Raw genomic sequence first — 16,701 nt, forward strand, 5'->3', positions numbered from 1 at the left:
AATTAGTAAATAGAGTCCACCTGTGTGTAATTTAATCTCAGTACAAATATATCTGTTCTGTGAAGCACTCAGAGGTTTGTTAGAGAACCTTAGTGAACAAACAGCATCAGGAAGACCAAGGAACACACAGGTCAGGGATAAAGTTTTGGAGACATTTAAAGCAGGGTTAGGTTATAAAACAATATCACAAGCGTTCAATGTCATCTCACAGAGCACTGTTCAATCCATCATCCAAAAATGGAAAGAGTATGGCACAACTGTAAACCTACCAAAACATGGGTGTCCACCTAAACTGACAGGCCGGGCAAGGAGAGCATTAATCAGAGAAGCAGCCAAGAGGCCCATGGTAAATCTGGAGGAGCTGCAGAGATCCACAGCTCAGCCGGGAGAATCTGTCCACAGGATAACTATTAGTCGTGCACTCCACAAATCTGGCCTTTATGGAAGAGTGACAAGAAGAAAGACATTGTTGAAAGAAAGCCATAATAAGTTCCATTGCAGTTTGTGAGAAGCCATGTGGGGGACACAGCAAACATGTGGAAGAAGGTGCTCTGGTCAGATGAGACCAAAATTGAACTTTATTGGCCTAAAAGCAAAACACTATGTTATGGGGATGCTTTTCTTCAGCTGGGACAGGGAAGCTGGTCAGAGTTGATGGGAAGATGGATGGAGCCAAATACAGGAAAATCTTAGAAGAACACCTGTTGGAGTCTGCAAATGTCTTGAGACTGGGGTGGAAGTTCACCTTCCAACAGGACAATGATCCTAAACATACAGCCAGAGCTACAATGAAATGCTTTAGATCAAAGCATATTCATTTGTTAGAATGGCCCCGTCAAAGTCCAGACCTAAATCCAATTGAGAATCTGTGACACGATTTGAAAATTGCTCTTCACAGATTCTCTCCATCCAATTTGACAGAGCTTGAGCTATATTGCAAAGAAGAATGGGCAAAAATGTCACTCTCTAGATGTGCAAAGCTGGTGGAGACATCCCCAAAAGACTTGCAGCTGTAATTACAGTGAAAGGAGGTTCTACAAAGTATTGACTCAGGGAGGCTGATACAAATGCCCCCCACACTTTTCAGGTATTTATTTGTAAAAAAATTTGAAAACTATTTATCATTTTCCTTCCACTTCACAATTATGTGCAACTTTGTGTTGATCTATCACATAAAATCCCAATAAAATACATTTACGTTTTTGGTTGTAACATGACAAAATGTGGAACATTTCAAAGGGTATAAATACTTTTTCAAGGCACTGTATGTGGACCGGGCAGGCAGGCAGCGGACTAACGCAAACTCTTCTACAGCTCAGACTCCAGGCCTAACAGAGGAATTTACAACAATCCTCTTAAAGAGAGACTGATCTATATTCATTGCCAGGATTTCCTAGATCATGCATCCACCCCAGTCCACAGTGGGCGACAAATACCTCCCATTCATAACCCAGACTTACAGGCTTTGTCACAAGATGCATGTGTGTGTGTGTGTGTATATGTGTGTGTGTGTGTATATATATATATATATATATATATATATATATATATATATATATATTTTAGAATGAAAGCTCTAAGAGCAGGGCCCTCCTGTACCTTTTGTATTGTACTGTAATTGTGTTGTCCCCCCTATACATTGTAAAGCACTGCGTAAACTGTTATATAAAGCGCTATATAAATCATGAATAATAATATGCACTTAAAATTTATTTAGAAAAATTCAAAATCAAATTCCATTTAGTGCCAAATGCATGACAGTTTTGGGCTATAAAGGTAGCGCCCTTCTTCAGAGCACTGTAGAAGGGCGCTATCTGTATAGCCCAAAACTGTCATGCATTTGACACTGAATGGAATTTGATTTTGAATTTTTCAAAATAAATTTTAAGTGCAGCAATCCCATCTGATCGTTATATATATATATATATATATATATATATATATATATATATATTTATATATATTTATTATCATTTTTTCTATATATGACCTGTGGAAGGGTCTGATTGCTTGCACTGCTACATCTGGATCGTGTGCACTCCACCCTCAACATTTCATATATATATATATATATATATATATATATATATATATATATACACAAAAATATTCCTGGATTACAGCTCAATAAGTATTTTAAACACTCATGGTGTACCTCAGTATTGGACTTTTGCTCATACACGATCTAAATGAAAACAGCTTCACTTAATTCATTAAGTGATTAAGTGAAAATTTACACCACTTGGCACCACGTCCCATTCCTTTAGTAAAGCCACATATTCTAACCTTCCCTATTGTATTAAAAATGCTATATTTTTTCTCTTTGTCCCTGTTGGAGAGATTGCCAATCACTTCCTAGCCTGATTTGGATGGACATAATAATTCTTTGTTTTTTTATTATATAAATAATGTATATTAATAATTAACTATTTAATGCAGAATGAAATCCTCCTGGAGAAAAAAAAGAAAAAAAGAAGGCGCCTTAAACTGAAATTTCCCAGAAGCACTGTGCAGGAGCAGAATGATCTGGAGAACATAAACGCTTTGAAGGAAGAGAGACAGAAGTACTTTGTGGACCTGGCGTGTGAGTGCAGTTCAGTCATCTGCTGCAGAGTGACCCCCAAACAGAAGGCCATGGTGGTAGACTTGGTAAAGAAGTACAAGAAGGCCGTCACCTTATCCATTGGAGATGGGGCCAATGACGTCAGCATGATAAAGAGTAAGATTAAAAACTCTCTAATGGAGTCCTACTATTAAACTGACTGATGGATAAGAATAAGGAAAAGTGTACGTCCAGATTACATTATCAATTGCTGTCCAGATATCTACCCCGTTGCATTTCAAAGCTCTGATGAAGAGGGACACTGGGAAGATCTGAAATATGTTGGCCATTTTTATAGAAAGCAAGGAAAAATAAAAGGAATCTGGACATACACTTTTAGGCTGGGTTCACACTGCTGCGGGGGGAGATCCGGATGTGATTCGCACAGCAAATCACATCCGATCTCCGTAGCGATGCGAGTTCAGCCATACAGATAGTATGGCTGAATTCGCAGCGCTCCCGCAGCAAACTCGCACGGGACCCTTTTTTGGGTCCGCAACAGAATCGGATCGCATGGGGGTTCACACCATGCGATCCGATTCCTGTGCGAGTCGGCAGATCGCACTGCGATATGCCGACGGATCTGGGGGTGTCATTAACATAACATTGACACTCCCAGCCGTCCGCATAGGGCAGTGTGAACTGCCGGCGGGAGGTGTGCGATGCGGGAAAACGCCGCGGATTCGCGGCGTTCCCGCATCGCAGCGGTGTGAACCGCGCCTTAAAATTGGTTCATTCTTCCTCATTCTTTTTCTATGTAACTACTGCAATGACAGTAAAACTAAAACTAAACTTCACCCATTCTATCTAAAACTAAAAAAAGTTTGATCTATAGACACTTTAAAGTGACCTATGTCTTACCTCTTGTGCCCTGTACACACGGTCGGACATTCCGATGACAAAATCCATTGGATATTTTCCAACGGATTTTGGCCAAAACTTGTCTTGCATACACACGGTCGCACAAAGTCGCCGGAAAATCCGATCGTTCAGAACGCGGTGACGTACAACACGTACGACTGGACTATAAAGAGGGCAGTAGCCAATAGCTTTCATCTCATAATTTATTCTGAGCATGCGTGGCCCTTTGTCCATCGGAATTGTCTACACACGATTGGAATTTAAATGATCGGATTTTGTATGTCGGAAAATTTTAGATCCAGCTCTCAAACTTTGTGTGTCGGAAATTCCGACGGAAAAAGTCGGCTGGAGCCCACACATGATCAGATTTTCTGACAACACAATCCAATCGCACATTTTCCGCCGGAAAGTCCGACCGTGTGTACAGGGCATAACTATTCCATATAACAGTACCTGTGCATACTTGCTGTTGTAAGCTCTGTATTGCTCCCCCTCTTGGGCCACAGCGCTCTAGCAATCTCTCGATTAGCGCCTGTGAAAACTCAACTTTACCTTCAGAAGTCTGATGTACATCATTCTGCCTGGATACATTGACATCGTCCTTATTTCCTAATTGGCAATTTTTTTCCTATTGGTTGTGATGCCAGCCAATACGTATAAACATCTCACTTATGGGGACATAGAGAACAATAAAATCCAAATGGGGGTTCTACCCTTTCCTCTCTTCATCCAATGCAAGGAAAAATAAATTGTTGTGTCAGGAGAACATGTCTATAACTTCTACACTCAGTTCTTCAGCTGATATCACGCAATGATTTTTATTCTTGTGCCCTAGCTGCTCATATAGGTGTTGGCATCAGTGGACAGGAAGGTATGCAAGCGGTGATGTCCAGTGACTACTCCTTCGCTCAGTTCCGATACCTACAGAGGCTGCTCCTGGTTCATGGTCGCTGGTCCTACATCCGTATGTGCAAGTTCCTCAGTTATTTCTTCTACAAGAACTTTGCCTACACATTGGTGAACTTCTGTTATGCCTTCTTCTGTGGATTTTCTGGGCAGGTACTGTAGATCATTGATAAATTTCATAGTATATTATGGAAAATGTGAATATTGTCATTAACAAGAGAAAAAAAAAAAACCATACAGTGAATGCTCATGGAGGAGCGATCTAATGCTCTAATCTGAGAATTGTCACTCTGAATTCCTGCTCTTTGTTGTTGCATTTTGTTAACGACCTGTCTATGCAAATTTGATGTTGTACTTATAACCTTCTTCTTGTATGTCCTGGATAACATTAAAGTGGTTCTAAAGTCTTAACCAAATGCCTACTGGGCACTTTTACCCTCTTCCTGCCCAGGCCAATTTTCAGCTTTTAGCGCTGTCGCAATTTGAATGACAATTACACGGGCATACAACACTGTACCCAAACAAAAAGATTTTTTTCACACAAATAGAGCTTTCTTTTGGTGGTATTTAATCCCCACTGTTTTTTTGTTTTTTTTTGCTAAATAAACAAAGACCAACAATCTTGAAAAAAACAAAAACAAAACCTTTTATAAAATGTTGCTCCTTCACTGATGTGCACTGATGAAGCTGCTCTGATGGACACTGATGAGAAGGCATTGGTGGGCACTGATAGGAGGCACTGATGGGCACTAATAGGTGACACTAATGAGGAGGCACTGATTGGCAGCACTGATGGACACTGATGAGAAGGCACTGGTGGGCACTGATAGGAGGCACTGATGGGCACTAATAGGTGACACTAATGAGGAGGCACTGATTGGCAGCACTGATGGACACTGATGAGAAGGCACTGGTGGGCACTGATAGGAGGCACTGATGGGCACTAAAAGGTGACACTAATGAGGAGGCACTGATTGGCAGCACTGGTGGGCACTGATTGGCAGCACTGGTGGGCACGGTTGGGACTGCACTAATAATCAGGACACTGATAATCAGTGTCCTGATTATCAATATACATGTCCCTTTTAGAAAAGTGCTTCTCCATTCTTAATGCTGTCAGCATTAGTAAAGGAGTGCCGATAACCAGCTTCTATATACATCCGTCATCAGCTGTGATTGGACACAGTCGATCACTTGGTAAAGAGTCACTGATTGGCTCTTTAACTCAATTTGAACTGATCGTCCAATATTCGGCTATAGCGCAGTCGGCAAGTGGTTAAAGTGGTTGTAAACCCTTACATACTGTATACCCAGTGAAGTGACTGGCCTTAGGTGATACACAGAGATCAAACAAATCCTCCTACATAAGTTGTACCTGTTTATCTGCATTCTTCTCTTCTCTACATCTGATGAAAGTGCTGAATTATAAAGTTTGCCTGGGAGTTCAGAAGAAAGGGAGCGGAGAGCTGAAATTACACTCTACAGAGCCCTGTGAGGAGAGGTGTGAGAGTTGAGCTGAGGCTGTCTATCCCTCCCCTGTCACCATTTTTTCTTGGTGTCAGGGAAGCTTGTTAGAAGTGATTTATGCTGATAGCAGTGGAACAATGCAGCAGACAGAAATTACCTTACTGCTCTTAATTGAGACAAGTACACACTATACAGGGATCAGCTTTGTTCATATTTCATGTTTGAGGTTTACAACCATATAAGGTTTTTTTTACTTTAATGCATTGTATGCATTAAGGTAAAAAAATGTCAGTGCCACAGAATTCCCCCCTTACCACCTTATACTTAACTGAGTATGATTTAAATCCAGCGCTGTGCCCTGAGAGCTGACTCTCCCTCTGTGCAGGGCAGATTGATAGCAAATAAAAATAAAAGCTTTATAATCACTTTAAGATCTTCCAGTCCTCATTCTCAACTACATGGGAGTTTGTAGTGTTGCCATCCACCTTTGTGTGTCCTAGCTCCTCTGATTGAATTCTCTATTATATAAAACCAATAAAAACATTTGACAGGGAGAGTGGGAGCACCTCATACTGCTTGTACCTGGTGTGCAGACCCAGGAACTCAACAAGGAACTCAACAGCAGATACCTTAATCTTCCTCAACCTTTTTACCCCAGCAGAAACCTTGAAATCAATCTCGTCTAAGGGAACCCCTGTTAAAATTCCTTCTTTGGGGTTATTTGGGAAGAATGCCCTTTAGAGTGATGGTCAGTGGAAAGAATGACCCCCCCCCCCACACACACACACACTCATATTCCAAAAACTTCACTTGTTCTGGGAAAGTCCGATTGTGTGTACACTAGTCCAAAGCTCACGCATGCTCGGAATCAAGCAGAAGGAGCCACACTGGCTATTGAACTTCCTTTTTCTCGGCTCTTCATACGTCTTGTACGTCACCACGTTCTTGACGTTCAGAATTTCCAACATTTGTGTGACCATGTGTATGCAAGACTTCGTAAAAAAAATCCACGGTTTTGTTGTCGGAATGTCCGATCGTGTGTACACGGCATTACAGTGATGGTCTGAGTCAGGGACTTTTTTCAGCAGGAACTAGGGGGAACTCAGTTCCACCACCTCTGGCTCAGGCCCTCCGCTCCCTGCTCACCACTATCATTTGTAAACACAGAAGTCCGGCTTCTGTGTTTACATGTGGCAGCTTGTCTCCCAATGGCTCCCACAGGTCTGACCTCCTGAGTGGCCCCCACTAAATGCAGGATGGGGACAAGGGAGATTTAGGTGCCCGGGGGGCAGTGCCGATGCCGACACCTCCACTGGATAGGCTCCCCACAAGTGAGAGAGGTGGAGCCAACTACAGTGTGCGGGGAGGTACTAAAGCCGACTGGGTGCTTCAGCCTAATGCCCTGTACACACGGTCGGACATTCCGACGACAAAATCCGTCTGATTTTTTCTGATGAATTTTAGTCCAAACTTGTCTTGCATACACACGGTCACACAAAGTTGTTGGAAAATCCGATCGTTCAGAACATGGTGCCGTACAACACGTATGACGGGACTATAACGAGGGTAGTAGCCAATAGCTTTTGTCTCATAATTTATTCTGAGCATGCGTGGCACTTTGTCCATCGGAAGATGGGGGGGGCAGAGAAGTGGGGAGGGGTATTGCATGTAGAGGTCAGAGCTGAAAAGTGGTGAAAGTTAGACGTGGATGGGGGATGTAGAGTTAAGTATAAGTGGAAGAAGGCTGAACTCTACACTCTGTATGCAGCACACCCTTGAACACTGCACTCTGTAATGCACTCTTTTAAGACCTCCCACTGTTAGTGACATTTGACCACACCCATTATTTGATGCGGTTTGTAGGGTGTGGGTGGAGGGGTCTTTTGAGGGGGTCGTGTTAGAGTTCCTATACCTATTTTCTGAGAAAAAAAGACCTGGTCAGAGTGCTACCCTTACAAACATATAAAAAGGATGCTATGCCATATATGGCCATGCTGTTGGCTTTGTCAAGTAGCATTTAACTATGTAGGCACCATCAGGTAGAAGGTCAATCAGCCATCTCAAGAAACCCCTAAAAACCTCTGGTAGAACCCTGGCTGAGAATGGCTGCTCTGAAGAATTGAAGAACTATAGTTTTGGTAATAGAACATCTGACAAAATCAGCAATATCGCTTTTTAGTAGACTGACTCCTAAAAAACGTATTAGCCCTTGTACACACGGTCAGACATTCCGACGGAAAATGTCCGATCGGACCATGTTGTCGGATAATCCGACCATGTGTGGGCTCCATCAAACTGTTTCCGTCTGAATATCCGGCCGACAAAGTTTTAGAGCTGGGCTATAAAATTTTCCGACAACATGATCCAATCAGACTTTGTCCGATCATTTGTAGAGAATTCCGATCGGACAAAGTGCCACGCATGCTCACATCAAATTCCTAGACCAAAGCTATTGGCTACTAGCCTGAACGTAGTCCTGTCGTAACGAAAAAACTTCATCACGTTCAGAACGATCGGATTTTACAACAACTTTGTCCGACCGTGTGTATGCAACACCGGTTTCGGACAAAATCCGTCGAACAAAATCCGACGGATTTTGTTGTCGGAATGTCCGACTGTGTGTACAAGGGCTAAAAGTGTTAAATGTTGTCAGCTTTATCAGACCATCAATGTGCACCATACTGCATCAATACATCAGACTGTTCTCTGCCCCAAGACATACTCTTCTTCTCGGTCTAGTCTAATACCATGTACACACAATCGGACATTCCGGCCACAAAATCCGTTGGATTTTTTCAGACTGATTTTGGACGAAACTTGTGTTGCATACACGCGGTCGCACAAAGTTGTCGGAAAATCCGATCGTTCTGAACGAGGTGACATCAAACACCTATGTCGGGACTATAAACGGGCCAGTAGCCAATAGCTTTTGTCTCTTAGTTTATTCTGAGCATGCGTGGCATTTTTTCTGTCGGAATTGTCTACACACATGATCGGAATTTATGAGATCGGATTTTGTTGTTGGAAAATTTTAGATCCTGCCCGCAAACTTTGTGCGTCGGAAAATCCGACGGAAAAAGTCAGATGGAGCCCACACAAGATCAGATTTTCCAACAACGCGATCCAATCGCACATTTTCCGTCGGAAAAGCCGACCGTGTGAACAGGGCATAACCCTCTCGTTCTCTGTACTTCCCTCCCACCATCTCGCTTACACTCTTTTTCTCTCTTACCTTGCTATTGATGGACGTGATGTTAATTTACAATATGCAAAACTCACCACTGGGGCTGTTCTTTTGCTTTTGCTAATAAATAAATAAAATGCTGACAATTGTCACTACTGTGTACATTACATTCCCAATTCCTTGCCTAATTAGACATTTTGATTGACTTTTTTTTATTATTGTTAAGTTTTCAGGGCATAACAAACAAATAATATACAAACACTGAATAGACCTGTGACATGTAGTACAGATAAATGATGACCAGAAAAGAGAAAAGTATCGCATATTTTGAAGGCAAATCTTAGGTTATGGTAAAATATGTCAAGTAAAGATTAGAAATATGCCAAGATAAACCATCATGAAAAGAAATAGGTACATGGACCAGGGAGGGTTCAGCCCCGGCAACGGAAATCATATACAGATACACTATATTACCAAAAGTATTGGGACGTGTGCCTTTACACGCACATGAACTTTAATGCCATCCTAGTCTTAGCCCTTAGGGTTCAGTAATCAGGTTGGCCCACACTTTGCAGTTATAACAGTTTCAACTCTTCTGGGAAGGTTGTCCACAAGGTTTAGGAGTGTGTCTATAGGAATGTCTGACCATTCTTTCAGAAGCGAAATTGTGAGGTCAGGAACTGATGTTGGATGAAAAGGCTTTGCTCGCAGTCTCTGCTCTAATTCATCCCAAAGGTGTTCTATCTAGTTGAGATCAGGAATCTGTGCAGGCCAGTCAATTTCCTCCACCTCAAACTCACTCATCCATGTCTTTATGGACCTTGCTTTGTGCACGGGTGTGCAGTCATGTTGGAACAGGAAGGGGCCATCCCCAAACTGTTCTCACAAATTTGGGAGCATGAAATTGTCCAAAATGTCTTGGTATGCTGATGCCTTAAGAGTTTCCTTCACTGGAACTAAGGGGCCAAGCCCAACCCCTGAAAAACAACCCACACCATAATCCCCCTCCACCAAATTATTTGGACCAGTGCACAACGCAAGGTCTATTAAGACATGGATGAGTGATTTTGGGGTGGAGGAACTTGACTAGACTGCACAGAGTCCTGATCTCAACCTGATAGAACACCTTTGGGATGAATTTGAGCGGAGACTGCGAGCCAGGGCTTCTCATCCAACATCAGTGCCTGCCCTCATAAATGCACTTCTGGAAGAATGGTCCAACATTCCCAAAGTCACACTCCTAAACCTTGTGGACAGCCTTCCCAGAAGAGTTGAAGCTATCATATCTGCAAAGGGTGGGCCAACTCAATATTGAACCCTACAGACTAAGCCTGGGATGCTATTAAAGTTCATGTGCGTGTAAAGGCAGGTGTCCTAAAACTTTTGGTAATATAGTGTATATAAGAAAAAAGGTGTATAGATCAAATTCAGTCTGCATGTCTTAAAAGGTCAATATAATGTAAACAAGAGTTTATAGGGATGGATGGTAGATCATATTCAGATCGGTTCCAAGAGGCCCGTTGATTGACTTTTTCATGTTTTTATGCAACAAAGTTTAATTCTTTGTCTTTTTTTTGTCTACTTTTAGACTGTGTATGATAGCGTGTTCATTACTCTCTACAACCTGCTATATGCCAGTCTTCCCGTCATTATTGTTGGCCTGCAGGATCAGGTATGGTATACCACCCACTCAGTTTGCCAAGCGACCTCCAAACTATCTGTTTTTAATAAGCATAGTAGAGGACAGTCTGATCATAATAGAAAATGGATGTTCCATAATGTAAAACCAGCCTAAACAGCTACTACAGATTAATGTGTGTGTTCAGCTGACCATAGACACAAGATGAACATGACCCAGTTGACCGTTGGTACAATAGTCTTATGTCAATGGCAGCAATGAAAATGGTTTATTGACTGCTCCTATGGGAAAAGTGTTGGACGGGTTGGAAAAGCTTGTTTGTTCACTTTTATTTCTCACAGAATAAGCCATGCCACTACTATTTTTCCCGAGGGCAATTTTTATGTCCAGACACTTCCTTCCACCCAATTATCCATGTCTTCCATCCAAATTTTTGATGGCACATCCTGTGTATTGGCAAATCCTGTACTGTAAAAACCTGCATTCTAATGCCACGTACACACGATCGCACATTCCATTTTTTTTTCCTGACAGATGTTGGCTCAAACTTGTCTTGCTTACACACGGTCACAAATCTTGTCAGAAATTCCAAACGTCAAGAACGCGGTGACGTACAACGCGTACGACGAGAAAAATTAAGTTCAATAGCCAGTGCGGCTCTTCTGCTTGATTCCGAGCATGCGTGGAATTTTGTGCGTCAGAACTGTGTACACACGCTCAGAATTTTCGACAACAGACTTTGTTGTTGGAAAATTTGAGATCCAGCTCTCAAATTTTTGTTGTCAGAAATTCCAATAGCAAATGTCCGATGAAGCCTACACACGGTCAGAATTTCTGACAACAAGCTCCCATCGAACATTTGTTGTTGGAAAGTCCGACCGTGTGTACACGGCATTATACTTGACTGAATTATACTTGACTGATGAAAAAAATAGAAATACAAAAAAGGTAATAATTGTGACCTAAAATCAAGATATGTGTGGAGAGTAGGGATGAGCTTCGTGTTCGAGTCGAACATACGTTCGACTCGAACATCGGCTGTTCGCCCGTTCGGAGAATTCCGAACGTTATGGGCCGTTCACGCCAAATTCGTGTGACGCTCCTGGCCCACAATGCACTGCGTCATCGCAGTGCATTGCTGGCTCATGATTGGCCAAACATGCACTGTGACCCCGCATGCTTGGCCAATCACAGCGCCAGCAGCGAGGAGAGCCATGATTGGCCACAGGTAGGATGCCTGTGGCCAATCATAGCTCAGGCTGTGTAGTACACGCCCCACACTATATAAGGCCGCCAGTGCGGCGGCCTAGTGTAGTGTGTTGGCGTCTGAAGCAGTTAGTGGGTGTTCTGTGTACCTTCAACACAGTACGCACCGATCGTTTTCGGCCGATTTTCGATCTTGCTGTTGTGTAGTGGTTGTTGTCTGTGTGCCCTGACTGCAGTATACACCGCTATATTCACCTCACCTATATAGCTAGTGATCTATCTTTTATAATAGAGCTTGCAGTCAGTAGTGTTAGGAGCTTGTGCGTGCTGTCTGCGTGCTCTGTACCCAGTAAACACCGCTATATCCACCTACATAGCTCTTCTCTATTTGAGCCCACTTGCCATATGCAGGAGTTATTGGAAGTTGTGTGTGCCTCCAGCACAGCACAGTATACATCTGTATATACCCCTTTATCTCTGGTGTTCTATAAAAAAGGCATCTGCAGGAGTTAGTGGGTTTTTTGTGCCTCCAGCACAATATACACCTGTATCTACCCTTTATTGCTGTTCTCTAATAGAGCCATCTGCAGGGCTTAGTGGGTGTTGTGTGACTCAATTACAGTATACCCCTTTATCTCTGTTGTTCTATAATAAAGGCATCTGCAGGAGTTAGTGGGTGTTGTGTGACTCCAGCACAATATACACCTGTATCTACCGTTTATTGCTGTTCTCTAATAGAGCCATCTGCAGGGCTTAGTGGGTGTTGTGTGACTCCATTACACTGCTGTTTTACCCAACTCCCTTCAGGCCATTACCATGTCTGGAAGGCCAGCAAGGAGAGGCAGACAGGCGCGAGCCGATAAAAGAGGGCAAGCAGACTCTGTGTCTAGAGACAACAGTGCTGGTCGTGGACGCGGTGCATTGTCATCAGCACATGGCGATGGGACACGCTTGTCCTTCTTTTCGGCAGCTGGACATGTTGAACCGCAACATGCCAATGACTTGGTAGAGTGGATGACCAAGCCCTCTTCATCCTCCTCATCCTCTCTCACCCAGTCTCAGGGTACTAGCAAAGCAGCTGCCAACGCATCGTCTTCCCTCCTCTCAATGTCATCATCAGTGACTCCTTCCCTAGACCCACCACGTCCTCCTGAGGAGTCTCCTGAACTCTTTGAGCACAGTGTTGGGTACATGCTCCGGGAGGATGCCCAGTGTTTTGTGTGCTCTGATGATGACACTCAGCTAGAGGAAGGCAGTAGCGTGAGCGCAGAGAGAGGGAATGCTCAAGAAGGACAGCAATCTGGCAGTCATGTTCCACAAGCTGCAGCATACTGCCAGGTTTGCTACAGCGATGAAGAGGGAGGGGATGATGAGGGCACTGACTCCACATGGGTGCCTGGAAGGAGAGAGGAGGAGGAGGAGGAGCAGGAGGAGGAGGAGGCACATGTCCAATGAGGCAGGATGCCCTCCGGGGGCCAGCTTAGGGGCAGCACACTGACTGAATCACACCGCAGAGCTCCGCCTGTGCAGGGCGCTGCCTCTGCGCGTTATTCTAAAAGTTCTTTGGTGTGGGCCTTTTTTGAGACGAGTGCATCAGATCGCACCGCTGCTATTTGAAACATATGTCTCAAGCGTATCTCGCGTGGCCAAAACATCAGCCGCTTGGGCACCACATGCTTGACCAGACATGTGTTGACCTGCCATGCAGCTCGTTGGCAAGCGTACCTCAAAGACCCACACCAAAGAACAAAGCGGACCTCTCCTTGCTCCTCATCAGCTGGCATCTCCAACCCCACTAGACCTTCAGTCCTCTCTGAAACCTGCTCTGAGAGGAATGAAGGTGTAGAATTAGGTGTGTCACAGCCAAGTGCTTCCGGGAACTCTGCTAGCGGTACACCCACGTCCGATTATAGCAGGCAAATGTCCCTGCCCCAGCTGCTGGACCGGTGAAAGAAGTTCACTCCCAGCCATCCACATGCCCAGCGGTTGAATGCTAGCTTGGCTAAATTGCTAGCACTTCAACTGCTGCCTTTTCAGTTGGTAGACTCGGCCCCCTTCCGTGAGTTTGTACAATGTGCGGTTCCTCAGTGGCAGGTCCCCAAACGCCACTTTTTCTCACGGAAGGCGATTCCGGCTCTCTACCGGCATGTGGAAGGCAATGTCCTTGCCTCGCTGGACAGGGCGGTCAGCGGTAAGGTGCATATTACCGCTGACTCATGGTCCAGCAGGCATGGACAGGGACGTTACCTGTCTTTCACGGCCCATTGGGTCACTCTTCTGGCAGCTGGGAAGGATGCAGGACAAGGTGCAGTAGTGTTGGAGGTTGTTCCGCCACCACGCCTCCAAAATGCTACTATTGGTTGTGACACACCTCTCTCCTCCACCCCCTCCTCTTCTTCTTCCTCCATGGCCTCTTCCAGTGCTCTGTCCTCAGAACCAGCGGTGCTCCGTAGGCGTTCCAGGGGCTACGCATGTACGCAGGCAAAACAATGCCATGCCGTGCTTGCGCTGGTTTGTTTGGGGGACAGGAGCCACACTGGGGCGGATGTTTTTTCAGCTCTGCAGAGGCAGGCCGAGAGGTGGTTGACGCCACGCCAGCTTAAGCCAGGAATGGTGGTTTGTGACAATGGCACCAACCTCCTCTCCGCCCTCCGACAGGGACAACTGACCCATGTGCCCTATGTAGCTCACGTCCTTAACCTGGTGGTGCAGCGGTTCTTGGGCAGGTACCCCGGCTTACAGGATGTCCTGAAGCAGGCCAGGAAAGTCTGTGTGCATTTCCGCCGATCATTTAATGCCTGTGCTCGGCTGGCTGAGCTCCAAAAGGAGTTGAACCTGCCCAAGAACCGCCTTATATGTGACATGCCCACCAGGTGGAACTCAACGTTGGCCATGCTGCAGCGGCTGCACACGCAGCAGAGGGCCATCAATGAGTACCTGTGCGACTACGGCACCAGGACAGGGTCAGGGGAGCTCGGTTTTTTCTCACCACGCCAGTGGGGCATGATCAGGGATGCATGCACTGTCCTGTCACCGTTTGAGGAGGCCACAAGGATGGTGAGCAGTGACAGTGCATGCATCAGTGACACTGTACCTCTTGTCCACCTCTTGGAGCATACGCTGCGTGGAATAATGGACAGGGCACTTGAGGCAGAACAGAGGCAGGAAGAGGAGGACTTCCTTGCCTCTCAAGGCCCCCTTTATCCAGACAGTGTTCCTGCTGTGCCACCCATCACACAGGAAGAGGATGAGGAGGAGGAAGAGGAGGAGGAGGATGATTGTGTCAGCATGGAGGTGGAGGCTGGCACTCAGCATCAGCAGCAGCAGCAGTCTTGTAGGGATGATTTACAGTCCCAAGAAACACGTGGACTTGTACATGGCTGGGAGGAGGTAGCTGTGGATCATGTTGTCCTTAGTGACCCAGAGGACTCCGGACCGAATGCCTCAGCTAACCTACGCTGCATGGCCTCCCTGATCCTGCAAAGCCTGCGGAAGGATCCTCGTATTCTTCGGATCAAGGAGAGGGACCATTACTGGCTGGCCACTCTCCTTGATCCACGGTACAAGGGTAAGGTTGCCGACCTTATCTTGCCATCGCAGAGGGAGCAGAGGATGAGACATCTCCGGGAGGCCTTGCAGAAAGGTCTGTGCAACGCGTTCCCAGAGACTGGGAGGTTACAAACTCCTGGTCCTGGACAACGTGTTGCTAAGGCATCGGTCAGAAGGAGCGGTGGAGAAGGTGGCCGTCTGACTGATGCTTTCAGACAATTTTTTAGTCCGCAGCCCCAAGGTATGATCGGTTCCAGCACCCATCGCCAGCGTCTGATTTACATGGTGCAGGAATACCTAGGGGCAAGGTCAGACTTGGACACCTTTCCCACCAAAAATCCTCTGGCTTACTGGGTCTTGAGGATGGATCACTGGCCAGAGCTTGCACAGTATGCAATTGAGCTACTGGCCTGTCCTGCATCCAGCGTTCTTTCGGAACGCACCTTCAGTGCTGCTGGTGGCTTTGTTACCGATCACAGGGTGCGCCTGTCCACCGAATCAGTTGATCGACTGACCTTCATCAAGATGAATCAGTCTTGGATCACCCACAGCTACCAAGCACCTGAAGCTGATGTAACAGAATATTTTTTTTTGAAATATCACATCCCTTCAAGACTGCCTATGCTGATGCTGAGTGACTGTCCTGTCATGTTGATTGTCTAGCCTCTTCCTCCTCCGCTGATATGTTGGAAGAACATTTCTGGTTCTGGGTGATGCCTAAGGCCCAATTTTTCTGCCCCTGTTTAACAGGGGCGTTTAAGTACAATTTTTGATGCAATGCTTTGCAGCAGGGCTAATTCCTGCAATAAAACTATAGTATATGGGAGAGGTTGCAGTGTGGTGGCACCAGCACCAGTGCCTAAGGCCAAATTTTTCTGCCCCTGTTTAACAGGGACATGTAATTACAATTCTTGATATAATATTTCACAGGAGGGCCCCTTCCTGTGCCCACCCAGAGTAACGATGAGGACTTATAGTGTTGTGGCACCAGCACCACAACCACCAAAGGTCAATTTTTCTACCACTGTTCAACAATGGCATGTAATTACAATTCTTGATATAATCGTTCACAGCAGGGCGCTCCAGCGCCCACCAAGAGTCACTTTGAGGGCTTACAATGTTGTGGCAAAACCAACACCTTGTTCCGCCATTTCTGCAGAGCATATAGGGCAGGCCCCTACTTTCAAACATCCAACTTACAAACATCTCCTACTTGCAAACGGAAGGAGAGATGAAAAAAGATGGACGACAAAACAAATTATACAGGGGTGATAACCCTTCCCTATG

The 16,701-nt window shown here is 45.2% G+C and overlaps 1 protein-coding gene and 1 long non-coding RNA gene across 3 annotated transcripts in view; one reads left to right on the forward strand and one right to left on the reverse strand.

The window, feature by feature from the left end:
- The window catches only part of LOC143941044 (phospholipid-transporting ATPase IC-like), a 198,272-nt gene that overhangs the window by 166,877 nt on the left and 14,694 nt on the right, over nt 1–16,701 (forward strand). Inside the window, exons 22-24 of the mRNA XM_077462954.1 lie at nt 2,440–2,719; nt 4,299–4,522; nt 10,609–10,692. Of these exons, the coding sequence (XP_077319080.1) occupies nt 2,440–2,719; nt 4,299–4,522; nt 10,609–10,692 (588 nt within the window). The remainder of the gene's footprint in view (nt 1–2,439; nt 2,720–4,298; nt 4,523–10,608; nt 10,693–16,701) is intronic.
- LOC143941045 (uncharacterized) overlaps nt 1–16,701 on the reverse strand; it is a 185,467-nt gene that overhangs the window by 92,371 nt on the left and 76,395 nt on the right. The gene's annotated exons all lie outside the window — the stretch shown is intronic.

Source organism: Lithobates pipiens, unplaced genomic scaffold, assembly GCF_037356315.1.
Source record: "Lithobates pipiens isolate NorthernLeopardFrog02 unplaced genomic scaffold, aLitPip1_a1.2 Scaffold_3, whole genome shotgun sequence".
NCBI lineage: Eukaryota > Metazoa > Chordata > Amphibia > Anura > Ranidae > Lithobates > Lithobates pipiens.